General features: G+C 45.8%; 1 protein-coding gene across 7 annotated transcripts in view; it reads left to right on the forward strand.

The window, feature by feature from the left end:
• Nucleotides 1–301: 301 nt before the first annotated feature.
• Nucleotides 302–17,796, forward strand: part of NFIA (nuclear factor I A) — a 308,443-nt gene continuing 290,948 nt past the window's right edge. For 2 of the 7 annotated variants that reach the window (XM_090049573.1, XM_090049571.1), the window contains exons 1-2: nucleotides 4,717–5,283; nucleotides 10,927–11,458. In XM_090049573.1, coding sequence (XP_089905699.1) covers nucleotides 5,257–5,283; nucleotides 10,927–11,458 — 559 coding nt within the window. In that variant the 5' untranslated portion in view covers nucleotides 4,717–5,256. Of the gene's footprint in view, nucleotides 433–4,716; nucleotides 5,284–10,926; nucleotides 11,459–17,796 lie in introns of those variants that run through there. The other 5 variants (XM_090049572.1, XM_090049568.1, XM_090049569.1 and 2 more) reach the window with 4 other exon arrangements.

Consider the following 17,796-nt stretch of genomic DNA (forward strand, 5'->3'; position numbering starts at 1 on the left):
CGTGCGTGGTTCCTATGCAAATGTGCAGCGATTGCGGAAATAAACAGGGGGGGAGGGAGGGAGGGGGGAGTCTGCCGAATCGATTGCAACTTCTGCGAAGTCTAACACAATCCAAAGCACACAAGGCAAAGCCAGGGGGAGAGAATCCGAGAGCCCGGCTTGGATCGCTTTCAAATGAGAGAGAGAGCGAGATTGCATTGCAAAGCCTTCTGATTTGGGAGTGGAAAAAAAAATCCTAACCAGCAGTCTGCAATTGGCTCCAGCTTTTATTCTCTTCCGGGTTTCCAACGGCTTCAAGTTTATTTAGGGATTTAAAAAGAGAGAGAGAGAGAGAGAGAGGGAGAGAGCGAGCCAAAAAAAAAGTGTCAACCCATGAAGCCAATCGTCTCAGCCTTGTAAAGTTTCTCACGTACTCTCTTATACCTTGCAATGGTACGTGGTGCATCTTCAACTTTTTTTTAAAAAAAAGAAAGAAAAAGAACAAAATCTTGTTTCCATGTTTTTATAAACAAAAGCTGTGCGTGGCGCGAGACCGGGCTAGCTATTGTGTTGCAGATGCGGTCGTTGGAAGCGATTTGCTCCAGAAAAAAAGAATGCCTCGCTGTGTGTATCGGTGCGTGTGCGTGTGCAGCCGGGTGGGTGGGTTTTTTGTGCGTATGTGCACTAGAGTTTCCTTTTTACAGGGATTTGAGAAAACCGCTGAGCTTGACAGATTTTTTTTTCCTCCTAGCGCTTGCTCGGCTCCAAAAAAAAAAAAAGTACCCGTACGTGCTCGGGTCTGTAACAAGACGTCTGGCATCCTAGCACAAAAGGAAGTGTCTAGACGTGGGGTGTAATTGACAATCGCGTTCTCTAATCAATGTTGCAAAGCTCCGTGACGAGCCCGCGCGCCGTCCAATGAGAGCGCGGCCTGCAGCCCGGGTGTCGCAACGTTCGAAATCTCCCAAGGGCGGGAGGGGGAGGGGAGGGGGCTTGCCTGTGGGATTTTTTTTTTTTTTTTTTTGGTTTTTGGTTGGGTTTTTTTTGCTGAAGTTGTTTGAGCTCAGCAGGAGCTGGTGTCGTTTCAAACTGTCAGAGCTTCAGCAAACTCTTCCGGATTTAGCAAAGCACAAAAAAATAGCAAAGGGTTTCCGAGTGTTTAGCAAAATGCTGAGCGAGGGGGATTTAAAGAGAAGGGGGGGGCACCGAGTTGTATGTTCTCCTTTTGCACTTTAAAAATAGATGAATGTCGGGGCAATTACAGCAGCCCTCCTCCTACGGTTTACATGTATACGAAAGAAAAATCTGCCGGTGTTGGTGTTGGGGAGGCGGGCAGGGGCGCTGCAATGGTGTTGTCTGCCTTGATCCCGGTTTGTTTGCACTGCATGGCAGAGGATGAGACTGGGAAAGGGAGTTGAGCGCAGGTATCTTTGCGCGTTGGGGTGTCCGGGACCAAAAGTCTCTGGAAGTGCTTTGGGAGGATAGGCATGCGCCTCTCCTCAGCACGCTCCGCGTGTGCAGCATTGTGTCCGCTTGCTCAGCCCCTTAGGTGCCTGATGGTGAGCAGTGTGCATTGGGGTACACTGTGCATTGGGGTACAAGTGAACATTGGAGTACAGTGTGGATTGGGGCACACTGGACTGAGGTGCAAGTGTGCATTGGAGTAGTGCGCTGGGGTACAGTGTGCATTGGGGCACAGTGGATTGGGGTACATTGTGCATTGGGCTACAGTGTATTGAGGTCCAAGTGTACATTGGGCTACAGTGTGCATTGGAGTACAGTATATTGAGGTACAGTGCATTGGGGTACATTGGGCTACAGTGTGCATTGGAGTACAGTATATTGAGGTACAGTGCATTGGGGTACATTGGGCTACAGTGCATTGTGCTGCAGTGCACACTGGGGTACAGTGTATTGAGGTACAAGTGTGCATTGTGCTACAGTGCATTGGGGTAGTTGTGCATTGGGTACAGTGCCTTGGGGTACGTTGTGCATTGGGTACAGTGTCTTGAGGTACCGGGTGCATTGAGTACAGTGCATTGGGGTACAGTGCCTTGAGGTACGTTGTGCATTGGGTACAGTGTGCATCGAGTGTGTCGGGTGTGCTCGCAGGGTGTGAACTCGCGGGGTTCGTGTTTGCTCGGAGAGTGACTTTCAGCTGCGGCCAGGTACGAAGGGGTGGCGGGCCCGCGCCGTGAGTTTGGGGGTTGCCCCCAGACTCCAGCCGGCCGCCTGGCTTTGTCCGCCAGCAGCTTGGAGCCTGGCCCGAAGCCGCTGCCCCCCGGCCAGGGGCAACCACCCCCGGCACAGCTTGCCTCGGAGACGGGAGCTGGCTTTGAGCCGCGCATCTCCCCTTTCCCGGAGCGACGGAGGGCCCGGCCCGGCCCGGCCGGGCAGTGAGCGGGGGGAGCCTGCGCCCTCCCGCCTGCTAACGGGGGCCGAGAGCGGCCCGCACAGCTCAGGCGGAGCGATGACGGGCGCAGAGTCCGGAAGGGAAGCCCCCCCCCCCCCCCAAAAAAAAATGTTGGTTCAGAAACGGCTGCTGTAACAAGCAAGGCAAGTTGGGGGCCGGCTCCGGGCCCGCCAGCGCCGGGGCAGTCACCGCGGCCCCGGCTCCCCCGCGTCGCTGCGTCGCGGCCCCCGCGGAAAGTTTCTGCCAAGAAACCCTTGGCAAGGCGCGGCCGGGCAGGGCGCCGCGGGGGGGGGGGTGCAGCGCGGGAGCCCGGCTGGCTCATTTAATGAATCAATTAATTCATTGATGGATTGAACTGGAGCCCCGCGGGGACGATCAAAGCGCCCCAGTTACCCGAAGCCTCCTGCCCTGCCCGGCCACTGACCCCGCGGGAGGCTGCGGCGCGGGGCAGCGCTGCGTGCCCCCCGGGGCTGGCGGCGGCGCTGCCCGGGGCCGGGCCGGGCGTGCCCCGGGCGGGGGGCGGCTGTGCAGGGGCTCGGCGCTGAACTTGGACGCCGGCTCTGCCTAGAGGGCGCAAACACTCGTCCCGCGTCCAAAAGTCTTCCGAAGGGCGCCAAAAGTTGCTGGAGATAATAGCGCTAACCGCAAAGCGCCGGCAGCGGGGCTGCGGCAGCCACCGGGGGGGACACGATCCTGCCCGCCGGGCAGCGGGCGCTGGAGGGGCCCCCGGGCTGGGGCTGCGATTCAGAAGACACGAAGACAGAGACACGCACCCCCCCCCATACACGCACGGAGGCGCGCACGCCGAGGCGAGATGTACACACGCACACCCACATACACACCGATAGATGCGCGCACACCCACACGCATGCACATGCACGTGCTGCTGCACATGGACACGGGCTTGGAGCCGCGTCTGCCCCCTCTGCCTCCGCCGCAGCCCCCGCTTCTCGCCCAACTTCTGCCGAGAAGACCCGTCGGGGGCGCAGAGAGCAGCCGCGGGGCCGGGGCCGGGGCCGGGCACTGGCAGGTCCAGGCCGCAGCGCCTGGTCCCGGCGGGGCAGAGCCGAGCTGTGCCGAGCCCCGGCGACCCTCACCTGCCCTTGGAGGTGTCCCAGCCCCCCCCCCCCCAGGCGGGAGGGGACCGGCCGCTGGTGGTCCGAGGAGGTGGGCAGACCACGTCCTGGGGGTACATGCCCTCTCTTTTCTTACGCCAACTATTTATAAAAGAGATCGCATTTACCCACAGAGGCTTGTCGGGCGGTAGGAGCCCGCGTGCCCGGGGCAGAGCCGGGCATCCCTCAGGCTACGGACACCCGTCTCGTGAAGTTCGTGGCCGCTTCCCTGCCCCGGACACTGTTCCGGGCGGGCTGGCAGCCGGGCCCCGCGTGCGGCGCGTCCTGTGGCAGCTGTGGGGGGGTTATGAATGGCCCCGGGCGCGCGCGCGTGGGAGTGTGTGTGTGTGCGCGCGCGCGCGCGCACGGGGAGGGGGGGTGGGGGGCGCAGGGAGCCGAGCCGGGACCTGGACACTTTCCAGCCCCCCCAGAAGAGCCCGGCCCGGCCCGGCGCCCTCGGGGCAAGACGCCGGGACCGCGGCAGAGGCTGCGAAGTGCAGCGCAGCCGCGCGGGGTGGGGGAGCCGGGTAAGGGAGATGGGCTGGGCTGCTGGATGCAGGAAAACCCACCTCCCTGCCCCTGAGGTGCTTGATTTCAAATGGCCCCAAGTGTGGGGAGATGTGGCAAGTCCCCTCCGCAAGGGGCCTGACTACTAACGAGCTGGCAGCTGCGGAAATCCCGCCGCCCCTGACTCCTGTGCCATGTGCAGGTCTTGCCTGTGCAAACCCAGAGCAGCCGGTCCCCAATGCAGGGCTATAACTCATGACTGGAAACACTCGAGGCTCCCACAGCGCACCCCCCCCACCAGGGAGAAGCCCCCACGGGTGAAAAGCAACCTCCCGGGGCTCGTGCAGCCTGCAAAGGGATGGGGGGGGGGAAAAAAAAGAAAGAAAGTTGGCGAGCCCAGGCCATCAGGAGCTGTGTCCGTCTCCCCCTCCCGCGCCCGGCTTGCCCCCAGTGTGCGCGGCCGCCGCGTGCCCGCCGCTCGGGATGCGGTATCTGCGCCAGGCGCTTGCAAAGCCTCCCCCTCCCCAGCCCTTCCTTGCGGAGACGGGTGAAGTTCCTCAAGTCCTTAGGCGATCTCCTTGACGGTCTCCGAGCGCAGCCGGCGGGGAGGGAGGGAGGAGGAGGAGAGGCGGGGGGGGGAGAAACGTGCAAAAGTAGTTTTGTTTGCTCAAGCACATCCTGTAGCCTATAGCCGGCCGGGAGTCCTGCCTGCAGCCGCTCCTGCCTGCGTTACCCAGTAATGCACTGAGCGCGGGGCTCGGGGATAGGGAGGGCTGGCCGAGCAGTACCACTGCAGCCCCCCTCCCCTCCCCGCCCTCCCCCGGGCCAGGCGGCGAGCGCGCGGCGGCTGCTGGCGGCGCGGTGCAGAGCGGAGCGGGCGGCGCGCGGGCAGGCTCCCGGGGACCCCGCGCCGCTGGAAGTGCGCGCTATGCCTTTAACGCCCCTGTACAGTAGGCATGTATAGTGTGTAGTGTAGGGAAAGTCTAGGCGGGGTTAAAGTTCAGCTCATGGAGCTGCTCAGCGCTGCCTGCAGTTTAGCAGAGTTGGAAATGTGAAAGCAAGAAGCAGGCTCCATTCTCCCCCCCTCTTTCTCTCTCTCTCTTTTTCTCTCTCTCCCTTTCTCTCTCTCCCCCTCTCCCTCTCTCTCTCCCTCTCTCTCTCTCTCTCTCTCTCTCACACACACACATACACAAACACACACACACACGCACACCTCCAAACCACAACCCCCCCACCGCAATCATGTATTCTCCTCTCTGTCTCACCCAGGTAAGCAGCTGTTTGGATGCATTTGGGGCTGGTTTTGCTGGGTGGTGCATGTGCGTGTGTGTGTGTGTGTGTGTGTGTGTGTGTGCGGGGGGTGTGCGCGGGGGGGGACCACAGCTTGAAGAAAGTAACTTTGTTTCCATTAGGTTGCATTCCTCTTCTTGCACGGCCATTTGTGCAGGCACATGGCTAATGGCGCCTACTTATTAATGGTTTAATTAATATTGGGGAGGGGGGTCCCGCTCCGACGCTCTGTTTTGGGGGGCACGATCCGCACGTGTGCGGCAGTGCTGCAGCCCATGACATGCTTGGTCATCTGCAATCGATGCTCCCCGTTTGTGCTTCCGATGCGATTAATGCATGGGGGGGGGAAGGAGACTAGTGAGAGCTCTACTTCGGGTTAGGGTTGGGTGGGTTTTTTGGGGGGGAGCATTCAAAAAGTGCTGCATTTTCTCTTCGGAGACGCAAGTCACTGCATTGCTTTCCCTCCCGTGAACTCCAGACTTTTGTTGGGTCGTGGATGCGGTTGAGGGCTCCCTCCCCCCGCGCAGCCCCGGCGCTGGCCGCTGCCCCCGTGCACCGAGCCGGGACCTGCCCGCAGCCCCCCGCGCGTGCGTTGCACGCGTGCCCAGCCGTGGATGCGGGCTTGGCGGGGCTCCCCGGGGACGTGTGGCTGGGACGCCGAGTGGCACTTGCTCGGGTGTCACGTTGGCTTGGGTGTTATTTTATTTTTTTGGAAGGGGGGGTGCAAGTCCTGCTCACAAAGTTGCTCGATCCCGTCCCCGGGCTGCGGAGTTGTCCCGGCTGCAGCCGCCCCCTCCCCCGCCGCGCGGCCGCCCTCCCCGCTCACTTCGCAGGACTTCGGGCAACTTTTCCTGCTCACCTCTCCCCCTCCCTCTCACCGCCCTCAGGCTCGACGCTGCCCTTCTGCGGCTCCTGAGCCCGCGGTAGCTTCTTGTTTTGTCATATTTATTTTCACTATTGAAAGGCCTGAAGCTGGAGTGAAGGGAGAGTGTGCCCCCCCCCAGCCTGGGACTGTGATACCTTCCAGCCTCAGTGCAAAGCAAGTGGCCCCTTCCCGCTCTTCTGCACACAAGTTATAGCACAGCCTTCCAGTTGCACACCTTCCCTTCGCAGGAGACAATGATTTAAGGAGGAAATACTTCCTGGTGGACTCAAACCCCAGCCTGATTTCCTCCTGCGTGCAGGACTGGGAGGCTATCATCCCTTTTAGTTTGCTCATTAGTATTTTTAAAGAGGAGCTCTTGAAGGCAGTTTCCCACAAGAGAGCTAGCCCCCCACCCTGGGGACGGGGCGCTTTTCCAAGTATGCTTGGGAGCTGCAAAAAAAAGTTTTATTTTTCTTTCTTCCCTCCAGAAATCGATGGGCTTGCTGCGAGGGAAGTGGTGGGAGGGAGGAACTTCACAGTACTGAGCTCACCCTTGCTTTTAGGCAAAAGGCAGGTCGACGTGTTGACACGAACGTGTCACTCGCGCAGAAACACGGGGTGCAGCCCTTGTGCCCTTTTTGACCAGAGTTTACGCCACTGATACAGCCCAGATAAATCCCTACTTTCTGTCATTTCGCCTACTGGAGAAATGATAGTAATTTAACTTTGGAAAGAACAGCCAAATACTCATTTCCTTTTCAAACTGCACTTGTCTAATCCTGTTTTTAGTAGGCCCAATGGTACAGTAAGGAGATTCAAAATAAATCTCTGCATTTTTCCCTTTCCTTTTTTAATATTAAATATAGTGTCATTTTATTGTCAAAATCTTACATCTTTGTTTAACATTTGGGAAAGTAGTTTAGGGATTCAGAGGCCTCTTTGCAAACTATGCCGAGAATGATCGATGAGGCGGTTTTATCATTTTATATAGAAAACGTAGGCTAAATTTTAATAAAGGCTTAAGTGGTCTTTGGATTTTCATTTCAGAATTAACATGAGCTTTTATTGCTACAAGTTTTGGGGTAGGGTTTTTTCTTTCCTTTTTATATTTTAGTATTGGCTCAGTTTGAAGGGGAAAACCTTAGAAGGATGATTTGGAAAAATACAAACAAACAGGCAAAACCATGGTTAGGAAGCACAGTCATCCCAGTAGTGCAACTGGAATGGCATGACTGTGTCTGCTAGAGAGGTTTGAACCCTTTCTCAGAGATATACACACTATTTAATTCACATCTGTTCTGTAGATCTGGAAAATAGTTTGGGCCAACCTGAGTATCTAATTTGTAAAAAAAAATACTTGAAAAAAACATGAAATGCAGAAATATTAATATTATGAGGGTTTATAGCTTTGACTTATTTTCAGATAGATCAGGGTAAATAGATCATAGAAAAAGATTACTATAAAATGCTACCTTTTCTTGGCCCTCTCTTCTGGATATTAGGGCCCCTTTGTTTTTTATGAGTCTGTAATTTAAATATATAAATATAATTTCAAGGCCCAAATTTTTGATGCAGGGTGCATGTCGGAAGTACCATAACTACAAATAGTGAAAGAGCATTATATTAAAACTTAGTTTTTATTTTTTTCCTTTTAAAAAATGTATAGAACACCCTTAGGGTACCATTTATTTTTCAAGTATTCTTTAATTCTTAAAGGGGAAAATGTTTTTAAACCAAACTTTTGAACTATTTAATAAACATTGAGAAAAGGCAAAAATCATACTGTTTTCTAACAGTTATTTTCGATCTTAATTTTTTGCTCTAAGCAAGTGAGCGGATCTGCACACCTTTACATGCACTTTCACGGACATATTTCCAAAACTTTTTTGGGGAGCTTAATAACATTTTAATAAACAACTTTAAAAAAAAAGAGAAAAATGGCAAAAGTGGTTTTCCAAATGGTTGTGTGGCTTCATTTCCATTCATACTTTGCTGATTCCTTCTCATTGAGATTTCGGTGGTTGGATTTTACAGGGGAATATTTTATGAAGACAGTTTAAAAGTTAGTTTGGCAGTCTTCTGTTCTTGAGTCATTAACCTTTTTGCTTAGTACACCATTTTGAAAACCACATTAAAATGCAACATGTATAGATACACATGAATGCAAGGCATATAGCTGTCTCGTGGCGTAGCAATCTTTAAATCTAATACAGATTAAGAACTACTGAAAATGATTACCTGATCTTTAGGCCATATAATGGTTCTGCAGCCTTTCAAAGTTTTTTTCTCCCTCTTTCAGGTTCACATTGTAGCTCAGCCCTAATGCAGACTCCAGGAGCTGTATTTTGGATAGTATCCAGCGTAGGGCCAAAAAAGTCGTGAGCATATGAGATCAGTCAATACGAAGTCCTGTTGAAAGCAGAAAGTTAAATATTTCAGGATATACCAAGATGTGTTTAGAATTTATTAATGCTTCAAACGATCTCCTGTTTCATTGCAGGTCTTTTTAGCAAATTGATTGTGTACCTTAGCAGATAAACTTTGACTTGACAAAAGGCCTTTTCCCATTCTTCTCTTTTTGAGTGTATGTATTGGGGGGAAAGAACTGAAAAGATCAGAAGTGTGTTTTTATTATTTTTAATAGCTTGTGGCAACCTGCAGCTCTTTATCTTTTTTTTCTATTAAGGCAATTTTTCATGTTTGAGAGCCCAGCTCCACATGTTGTGATTGCTGCCTTCTCTCACTTTTTGAATCCACCGACTAAAAGCTTTTTTACTTTCTTGACATTTGAAACTGATCTGCTCAAGTAGAGGAAAAAAACCCCAAAATGTTAATCGCCAAATTGTTTGAATTTATTTTATGCCTTACGTTTTAATAATCATTCACATTTGTAAGTATTCTTGCACTCTGTTAATGTTGTTGTGTCATTTTTGGTAATTTCTAATAGTCCCCCTTTAAAAAAATATGCTGTAATGATTACATAGTACATACACGTTAAGAGATGCACAGAATATGTGTGATTAACCCCTATGGAAACTTGATACACAGCCTTGAATTGTGACAGGGTTTTGTTACTAGATATTTCCATCATTGATTTTCATTTTTAATATAATTTTTTTGAGCAGGAAGGTGTTTTCTGGGGAAAAAAGCCACTGGAACTACACAAGGGATATATTTTAATAACATGATTTTTAAGGCTATGAAACTATTTCGGTAGGTGGTACACTGTGCATGCTAATACAACAGAGGAAAGTCATTTTAATTGAAAAAAAAATTGTCACCTGGCAAGAACAGTGCAGAGTTAAAGTTTCCTGTCTGTGCTCTATATAGTTTTAATTTTTTTTCCCGTAGGGCCCAATCCCATGAATGGGAGTAACTCACTTGTGGGAGTTCCTCTTGGCCTAAAGAGTGAACTTAGTTCCTCGCCTATATTACAGAATCAGGCCCTTAAGTTGTACATGCGTTTCTGAAGGTAAAGGCATGTGCAATAATGCTGTCACTTAGAGAAGAATAACCAGCACAATTATAGTGAATTATAACGTGTGATTTATGTAGAAACATAACGTTTGACTAGTGTAATTTTTGCGTACATTTACTAGTTTAAAAAAATCAAGTATATGGGCCTTTCTTGCAGTATACTTATTGGAGTTGAAAGCAACTAGTCAATGCCGATTGTTTTTGTCCCAAGTACAGAGAACAAACTTAAAGTAATGTTACTGAAGGCAGGCGGTATGTTTGGGAACAAAAAGTATAGCAGTGGTAGTCTTTTAAAATATATTATTCAAACTATACCAAAAGATGCTAGCAACATCCAGTCATTTCTTTCTGGAATATGGTGGTGACACTAAGATTTTCTGCTTTCAGATTTTGCACATAAGTTTCCCTCTTCTTTTATTTTTTTATACTAGGGAATCAGAACTTGTCTTGTATCCATGTCACAATATCAGATTTATTATTTTTGGTCGGCTAAGTATAAACCAAACTGTTTTTTTAAACTCTGTAAGGTTAGAGTTTTCTAAGCTTTTAATACAATTTACTTTTAGGCATGCTGGAGAAATTTACAAATGAGCTGAATTATTTGCTGTTTCTGGGGGTCCCGTAAGCAAAAAAAACCCCAAACCCTTGTATCTGTAAAATCAGTTATATTGGAATGTCATTATTCTGCCGGTCGCTGTTTCCAAATACATCTTAAGTAAAGTTTTTTTGTAGTCCAGACTTCCCCATACAAACATTGATTGGCATCCAAATGTTTAGAATTTGCCAAATTGGCGGGCATGTGCTGGCTACCCCACAAGCAATGGGGTCAGGGAGAGAACAAAGTAAGATATGTATTCTTTGAGCACGGATTAAGGCCATTACAGATTTATATACTTTTCAGCTCTTGGTCTACTTTCAAATTTTTTAAGTGATTTGAAATTTTAGGACCGAGCCTAAACTTCCTTTACACTTGAAATGTTCTCCATCCTTTGCAATGATGCTATCATAGCCTATGGTTGATTTACATAGAAACCCTATGTGTGTGCGTGTGCATATGTGTAATGAAAGGAAGAAGCATTTATATATGTGTGTGTATATGAATATGCAAGTGCTTGTGTTTCCTGCCCTATCGTATATATGCTTGTCATGCCTTAATTCTTACTTTATGTGCACATACATTTTTCATGTGTTAAAGTAGAGTTTGAAGGAGATATTTTGAAGTCTTTGCTGGTTGTGGTTGTGTTTTCATGATATCAATAATTTTATTATCATTCCTCTAGGATGAATTTCATCCCTTCATTGAAGCACTTCTGCCTCACGTCCGAGCATTTGCGTACACGTGGTTCAACCTGCAAGCCCGAAAACGAAAATACTTCAAAAAACATGAAAAACGCATGTCTAAAGAGGAAGAGAGAGCAGTGAAGGACGAATTGCTAAGTGAAAAACCTGAGGTCAAACAAAAATGGGCATCCAGACTTCTGGCAAAGCTACGGAAAGATATCAGGCCTGAGTTCCGAGAGGATTTTGTTCTCACAGTCACAGGAAAAAAGCCTCCGTGTTGCGTTCTTTCCAATCCAGACCAGAAGGGCAAGATGAGAAGAATTGACTGCCTACGCCAGGCAGATAAGGTCTGGAGATTGGACCTTGTTATGGTGATTTTATTTAAAGGTATTCCGCTCGAAAGTACTGATGGCGAGCGCCTTGTAAAGTCCCCACAGTGCTCTAATCCAGGGCTGTGCGTACAGCCCCATCATATAGGAGTTTCTGTTAAGGAACTCGATTTATATTTGGCATACTTTGTGCACGCAGCAGGTAAGTGCATTTATACAAAGTTGTCCAACTTTTCTGTAAGCTCCGCTCCTCTGCTGTACCATCTGAGCGTGTGTCATGACCTGGCAAAGGCTGTTTGAGTCAGTGTTTGAATTGTGGGAAAATGTATGCCATGTAAATGTGGCTGGCAGCATGGGTTTAACTCCATCTCCAAGCCTAACCAGTGAGGAAGACAATACTGATATATTCTGGTTGCCAATGCAAAAAGTAGCAACAAATGAGATTGCATTTTCTGTTGACTTTAAAAAGCAGTAAGTGTAAAGATATGTCGGTTTTCTGCAAGTGCTGTCAAAAGTGTTTCCATTAATATTAGTGTAGGAAATGTGAAAGGCCTTTGCTGCTTAAACTATCTGGAGGCTTAGTTATAATGTATCTTGTTTTAATACAGGCCAGGGAAAGCACAGAGATGGGCCTTTTTAAAAAAAAAGTACAAACACCCTTTGTATATGTGTTATGTCATTGAACAAATACATTCGGGGAAACAGGAGTGTCCAAGTGCTGATCGTGAAAAGGGCCAGGGCTAAGAGGCGCTGAGTGCCCTTGATTCCTGTCGATATGTATGGGGGAACCTGTGCCACGTCTTACAGATATGGGCCCAAAGTGTAAAAGAAACAAGTCATGCAAATCTGGCTGGTGCAAAGTATGGTTAAAAAAAACCCCATTCGTGTAGTCAACTGGTTAAAATAAGATCAGCGTTAAAAGAAATAACCAGAGTGTCATAAAGACATGACATGGCATCTGACCAGTCCTGAGAATTGATTTTTGATTTGATAAAGTTACATTCAGGAGGGCAGAAAGGCATGTTGTGAAATTTGGTACTTTTGTGACTCCAATGCAAAACCTGCCTAGCTTGTGAATATGAATATATTCAGCAGCAGGATAAAATGATATTCTGTTGCATTTATTTTCTAATCATCTTGTTGTAGATAAGTTGTTGTTCATGAAATGTTAGGCCCGGGTATTTGTAACTTGTTGACTTTCTGTATTGACACACCTACCGATCTCACTGGATTTCTTTCTGAGCAGTTACTTAAGCCATGGGGTCAGAGAGAGTTGAAAAAAGAGTGAAGCAAAGAGAAGATGGTAGAATCTTATCAATAGAGACTAAATATAGATACATTTCCTATTATTAAAATAAGAAAAACAAAAGACTATATCTATTTTCTAATATTCTCTAGGGATTTGTAAAGATTGCTGACTATCCAAAAGATTCATTCAATAAAGCCATTCAAACTTAGGATGTGCAATGCCATTTCAGTAAGTTTTACAGGTATATTCTGAGGTTGGAAAGTATCTTTGGGCATCATTGTGGTATTTTACACAGATAAGCTGTGGAATTTATTTTGCAGTTAGATGCGACTGCATATTTATGGTCCAGGAAATGTAGGCAAATATTGTGGAAAGAGGGATTTATTTACTAGGTGATTTATTATGTCGTATAATACAATAAGAAGTACTTGATTTGTGGCTTAATGGAGAGAGCATTGGACTGGGTTGCAGGAGGTATGTTCTTGTTCCTGGCTCTTTCAGTGTCTTACAAAGTGGCAGTACCTCAGTTTCCTCGTCTGTAAAATGGAGGCAATTATAGTGACTTTCTTTATAAAGCAGTTGAGATCTACTTGAAAAATGCTGTGTGGGAACGAGGCATTATTATTAATTAGACTTACATTCACCACTAATGTTTAGTCAGTATTGTGTTCCATAAAGTAAAAGCCAGCTTCCGAAAAGCACAAAGCTTGTCAGCAGAAGCCAGTGATCTTGTTTCAGCCTGCGTGCAGGATCATAGAAACATAGGGCTGGAAGGGACTTCAAGAGGTTTATTAGTCCATTGCCCTGGTTATGCAGAATGTGCCTGAGAGACAGAGAGAAGCAAACAGCTGAACTATACCTATAAGTAATAGAAAGAGGTGTAAAGTGATTTAATTTTTCCATTATGAGTCACACATCCCATATTTAAAAGTTGCGTATTTTTATTAGTGGTATGTCATCTTGTCAATATGACTGACAACTAGTGACCGTAGGAAAGTAGGGCTGGAAGTGACTTCTTGAAGACATCTAGTCCAGACCTTGCGAGCTCTTGTTTTTTAATCTGTTCATCAGAAACAGAAAACAATTGTGCTAATTGTTCTTTGGACTAAACTTTTGCCATAGAAACTTGAACGCTAGACTTGAAAATCTTTCTTGAGCTACATGTACAGATCCTATTAAACGGTAAACCTTTTTAACTATACAATCTTTGTCGCTGATTGTACCTGCTGCCATACATGGTTGTGGCAGTAACGCGTGCTACCAGATTTATTAACAAACAGATTAATCAAGTGCAACGCAATGATATTTATGTAGTGAAGTATGATCATTATTTTTATCCTTCCAATAGGCATGATGAAAGCATCGTAGATAAAGCTACCTTTTTAAAATTTTTAAACTCTGGTGTATCCCACAATTCTTTTTACACTGGAACACCGGCCAAGCTGACAGTCATTGGTTCCCACAGACCCGCAGTCATGGCAGCTTGTGCTGTGTGTGCAACAGGAGAATTACAAAAGAAAATATTAAGGGTCCTTTTGTCTCAAAATATTTCAGACGGTTTCAGAGTCTTACAGACCTGTTATTTATGATGAGGAAGCTGCCAATACAAATATTAGGTAGGTTGGTCAACTTACATATAGCTGATTTGACAAGCATCTGCTATAGTACAGAAGATTTGTAAACACTAAACAATGTTTTTACCTCCTTAAAAGTTTTGAGAAGTTGCCAGTATTGGCAGGAGGCACAGACTCTGAAACGTGCTTTAAGATATGTGCCAAAACCATTGTGGCCTTTTCACCCATAGTGCTTGCTGCTTCTTCATCTTCTTTTTTTTTTCTTTTTGGATTCTGTTCCAATATGCCTTATTTTCGATGACTTCAACAGTGAGATGTTCCTTTCCTTCTAAACATGTACGATAATTATTGCTTTGAATCCAGGCTTTTTTTCCAGTCGGACACTGTCATCTGTAAGAGAACACATGTGCACAGATTTAAATAACACTTCTTACAGAGCCACAGAAATGAATTATTTTCTTTAAGAACTGTATAAAACAAGAAAACTAAAATATGCAAATACACAGACTACATGCCATTTTTGTGAGAAAATAACGAACAACGCTGTTTCAGGAATTAGAGAGCGACCAAACAATGTAGCAACATTTACAGCTTCAGTCCTAATTTGCCGTTTTAAATCTGTTTAAGCAAAAGCAGACGGCATTCTCCTATCCTTCACTTGGGTTTGCTTTTTAGTTTTCACTTCTTCTGCAGATGTATCAAATGACAACTTGGAAACCATTGTGGCAAACCGTTCTCTTTGTGGGAGTATAACAGTAAAGCTAATTTATGGCCAGTCCCAAACCAGATGATCTGTATCAGAATCTACAATATACCAGGCACGTGGCGAGGTCACAATTTAAGTTGTTAAGGTCATAACCTAAGCCACCAGGCAGTTGACCTTTTAGATAAAGTTAACCTTTGTTCATTAGTAGGCACTCAACCGAGAACTTTCTTGAGTTTTATACTGCTTTGGAGTTACTTCTGCTAATGTGATCAGATTGTAGAAAAGATTCTCCACTGAAGTAATTAAATTTTGTGAGAGGTCACAGTTTTTAAAGACTTTCTTAGTGGACAAAGCTAGATTACAGGCCAGAAAGGGATAATACGATGCTTGAATTTTTTTTCCTGATAGATGTCATTAACCGTTCTAGGCAATAATTAAAGCTAGTGAGATGTTTGAGGGACAAAATTGCCTAATCCTTCAGGGCATTTAAAATTTCTAAGTTTAAATAAAGTCTGGGGTTAGTATTTTGTTCAAATAAGACCGTTTTTACTGATTTTGATACTATTCAGAACTGAAGCCAAAGTCGAAATGGGAAGTCTGACATATTTTTGCGACTGTGAAAATTTACTTAGCATTGAAATATGTTCTATGGATAATTGACTATGTAATAGTAGGTACATGTGACCTTGAACTTAAAGTAGACACATTTTGTGCTGTAATTAGTGTATTTTAAATATTTATACTTAGATCATAACAAAAGCATATCGATTGAAATTATGTAAATACCGGTCAGAATTAAAATAGTCTCATATAGTCAAAATATCAGTGTAAGTGTCTTTTAGTTCCAAGTCAGAAAGGTACGTAACACTTGCACTGTAATCTTTTAGTACAATTGTTATTGATTGTTGCTGCATTAATCCTGTTAATAGCTTCAGCCAATTCAGTGTGTAGCAGTGATGTGAAGGGTGTTCTAACAATACTGTACATCATGAAAAGAGCTGTTGCAGCATCCTGAAACTCCTGATACCTGCTTTACAAAAGTACAGTGTTTTCCTGTATAAGGTATTGCTGATTACCACATTACATACACCATATTGTTTACTTAATTACATTGTAACGCAGGCTCATTTTTAATTATTTAGATTACATTCTTGTTTTGTTCTGATGCAGCATTTCTGTTATTTCATTTAAGTCCGAAGTGCTAGGTTTTGACACATTTTGGTTTTATTTTGGTTACGGTATTGCCATTCCATCGTACAGTAATCCAGATAGCCAGGATATGCAGATTGGCCAGATGGTCACGTTAACAGATTGAGAACTCACTTCCCACTGCTAAAGAGCAGGTGTAAGATCAGTAGGGTTTTTTTGCTCCCAAGATTCATCCCAAATGCTCGTTAGCTGCGTGTATAATGGCATTAAAAAAGGGCCACATTTCAGAGCAGCATCTCTGCCATGTAGTGAATATGTAACATATATGCAGCTTGTGCACATATCTGGAGATTTCTAAAGCATTTATGTCATACCCTCACTATGAAACTTTTGAAAATCTGCGTCTAATATATGGCTGTCATCGTCCAGCCTTATATCAAAGGACTCTTAAACGTTTTATTCATGAAGCAGGATGTTAATAATACATGTGCAGTACTCTAAAAATGCAGATTACGTTCACTCTTTAAAAAAATAGCCTTGCAGGAAGTGTTTTCTACACCGCATATATACTGGGTTACATGTGGAGATCCAGAAGATCGTGGATATTGCAATATTTGTTTGTTATGACTCTCTGCCACCCATATTTATGGGTTAAAGATTATGTCAGATGTAGTCATTACCAAGTTATTCTGTTATCAAAGAGTACCAGATCTTGTGTCATGTCCAACCCATAAAAGGGTCTCATTAAAAAAGGACCGAAAACTTAAATACTTGCAACCGGGTTTCCTAGCTGAATAAGGAGTAAAAAACCAAAGTTTTTGGCTACCCTTGATTTATACCCGTGCATTTACCATGCACGCACACTCTGGTCACACACCCATCTACACACCCTGCATGGTACAGAGAGATATATAATATCTCTATCACGAAATTCTGCTCGGGAAGTGGGACCAGACTGCTCTTTGCAGTAGTAACCGTAGTTGACAGAAGCAGGATTTAGGTTGAGACAACTGCTTCCCCTGCACTGTTGTAATTGAGAAGACAGGCATCTGTGTTAATTCTAACCCTAACTATAGTGGCACTTGCGACTCTGCTATATCATGAACCCCTGGCAGAAGTTCAATCATGTGGTTTAGCTTTCTCTGTTCAACAACAACAACATGTAATCACTGGCTAAATATGCTTTTAGTATGTTCAGAATGATTTCTTTTCCCATAATATTACATACGTGTCTTAAACCACAAGCAGCCATGGTCTGGAGTAGGACAGTAGACCCTGTGGGTCCAAATCAAAGAGGAGTCTTTAAATGGAGGTCAGCACATACGGAGCTGTGAGGTTTGCCTATCGGTAAGAAAATTACCCAACACTGCTGGCTTGTCTACAGTTGCTGCACTTTTATATTTCCCTTCTTTTCCACCCAATGATGAATAGCATTAATTTAAATCTATTTAAGGCGAGTGTGGGAGAAACCACAATCTTTGTTGTGGTCACTGCTGTACACAGCAGGGCTGAATGTTTCACTTGGTTGAGGCCTCAACGCTGATTCTCGAGGACCCAGAACATCGTGTCGGCTTTTCAAGCCCTGCAAAGCAGCAGTGGAAATTCTAATTGTTCACAAATGCCAATATTTATGATGATGCTTCTTTATTGCTTCTTTTGATTTAAATGTGAAGGAGGGGACAGCCATCCTCAGCTTCTTGTGTCCTTACAATTATTTAAAAGAACAATCCTCACAAGAATAACCGCCCAGCAGCATAATAAAACCCACACACAACCAAATTAAATTAACATAACCAGCCAGTAATTCAAAGCAGCAAAATAAAGCCAACCTCACCACTTCCCACACCCTCAACCCTTCCCCA

Source organism: Crocodylus siamensis, chromosome 5 (assembly GCF_052110815.1).
Source record: "Crocodylus siamensis isolate JL-2025a chromosome 5, ASM5211081v1, whole genome shotgun sequence".
In the NCBI taxonomy this organism is placed as follows: domain Eukaryota; kingdom Metazoa; phylum Chordata; order Crocodylia; family Crocodylidae; genus Crocodylus; species Crocodylus siamensis.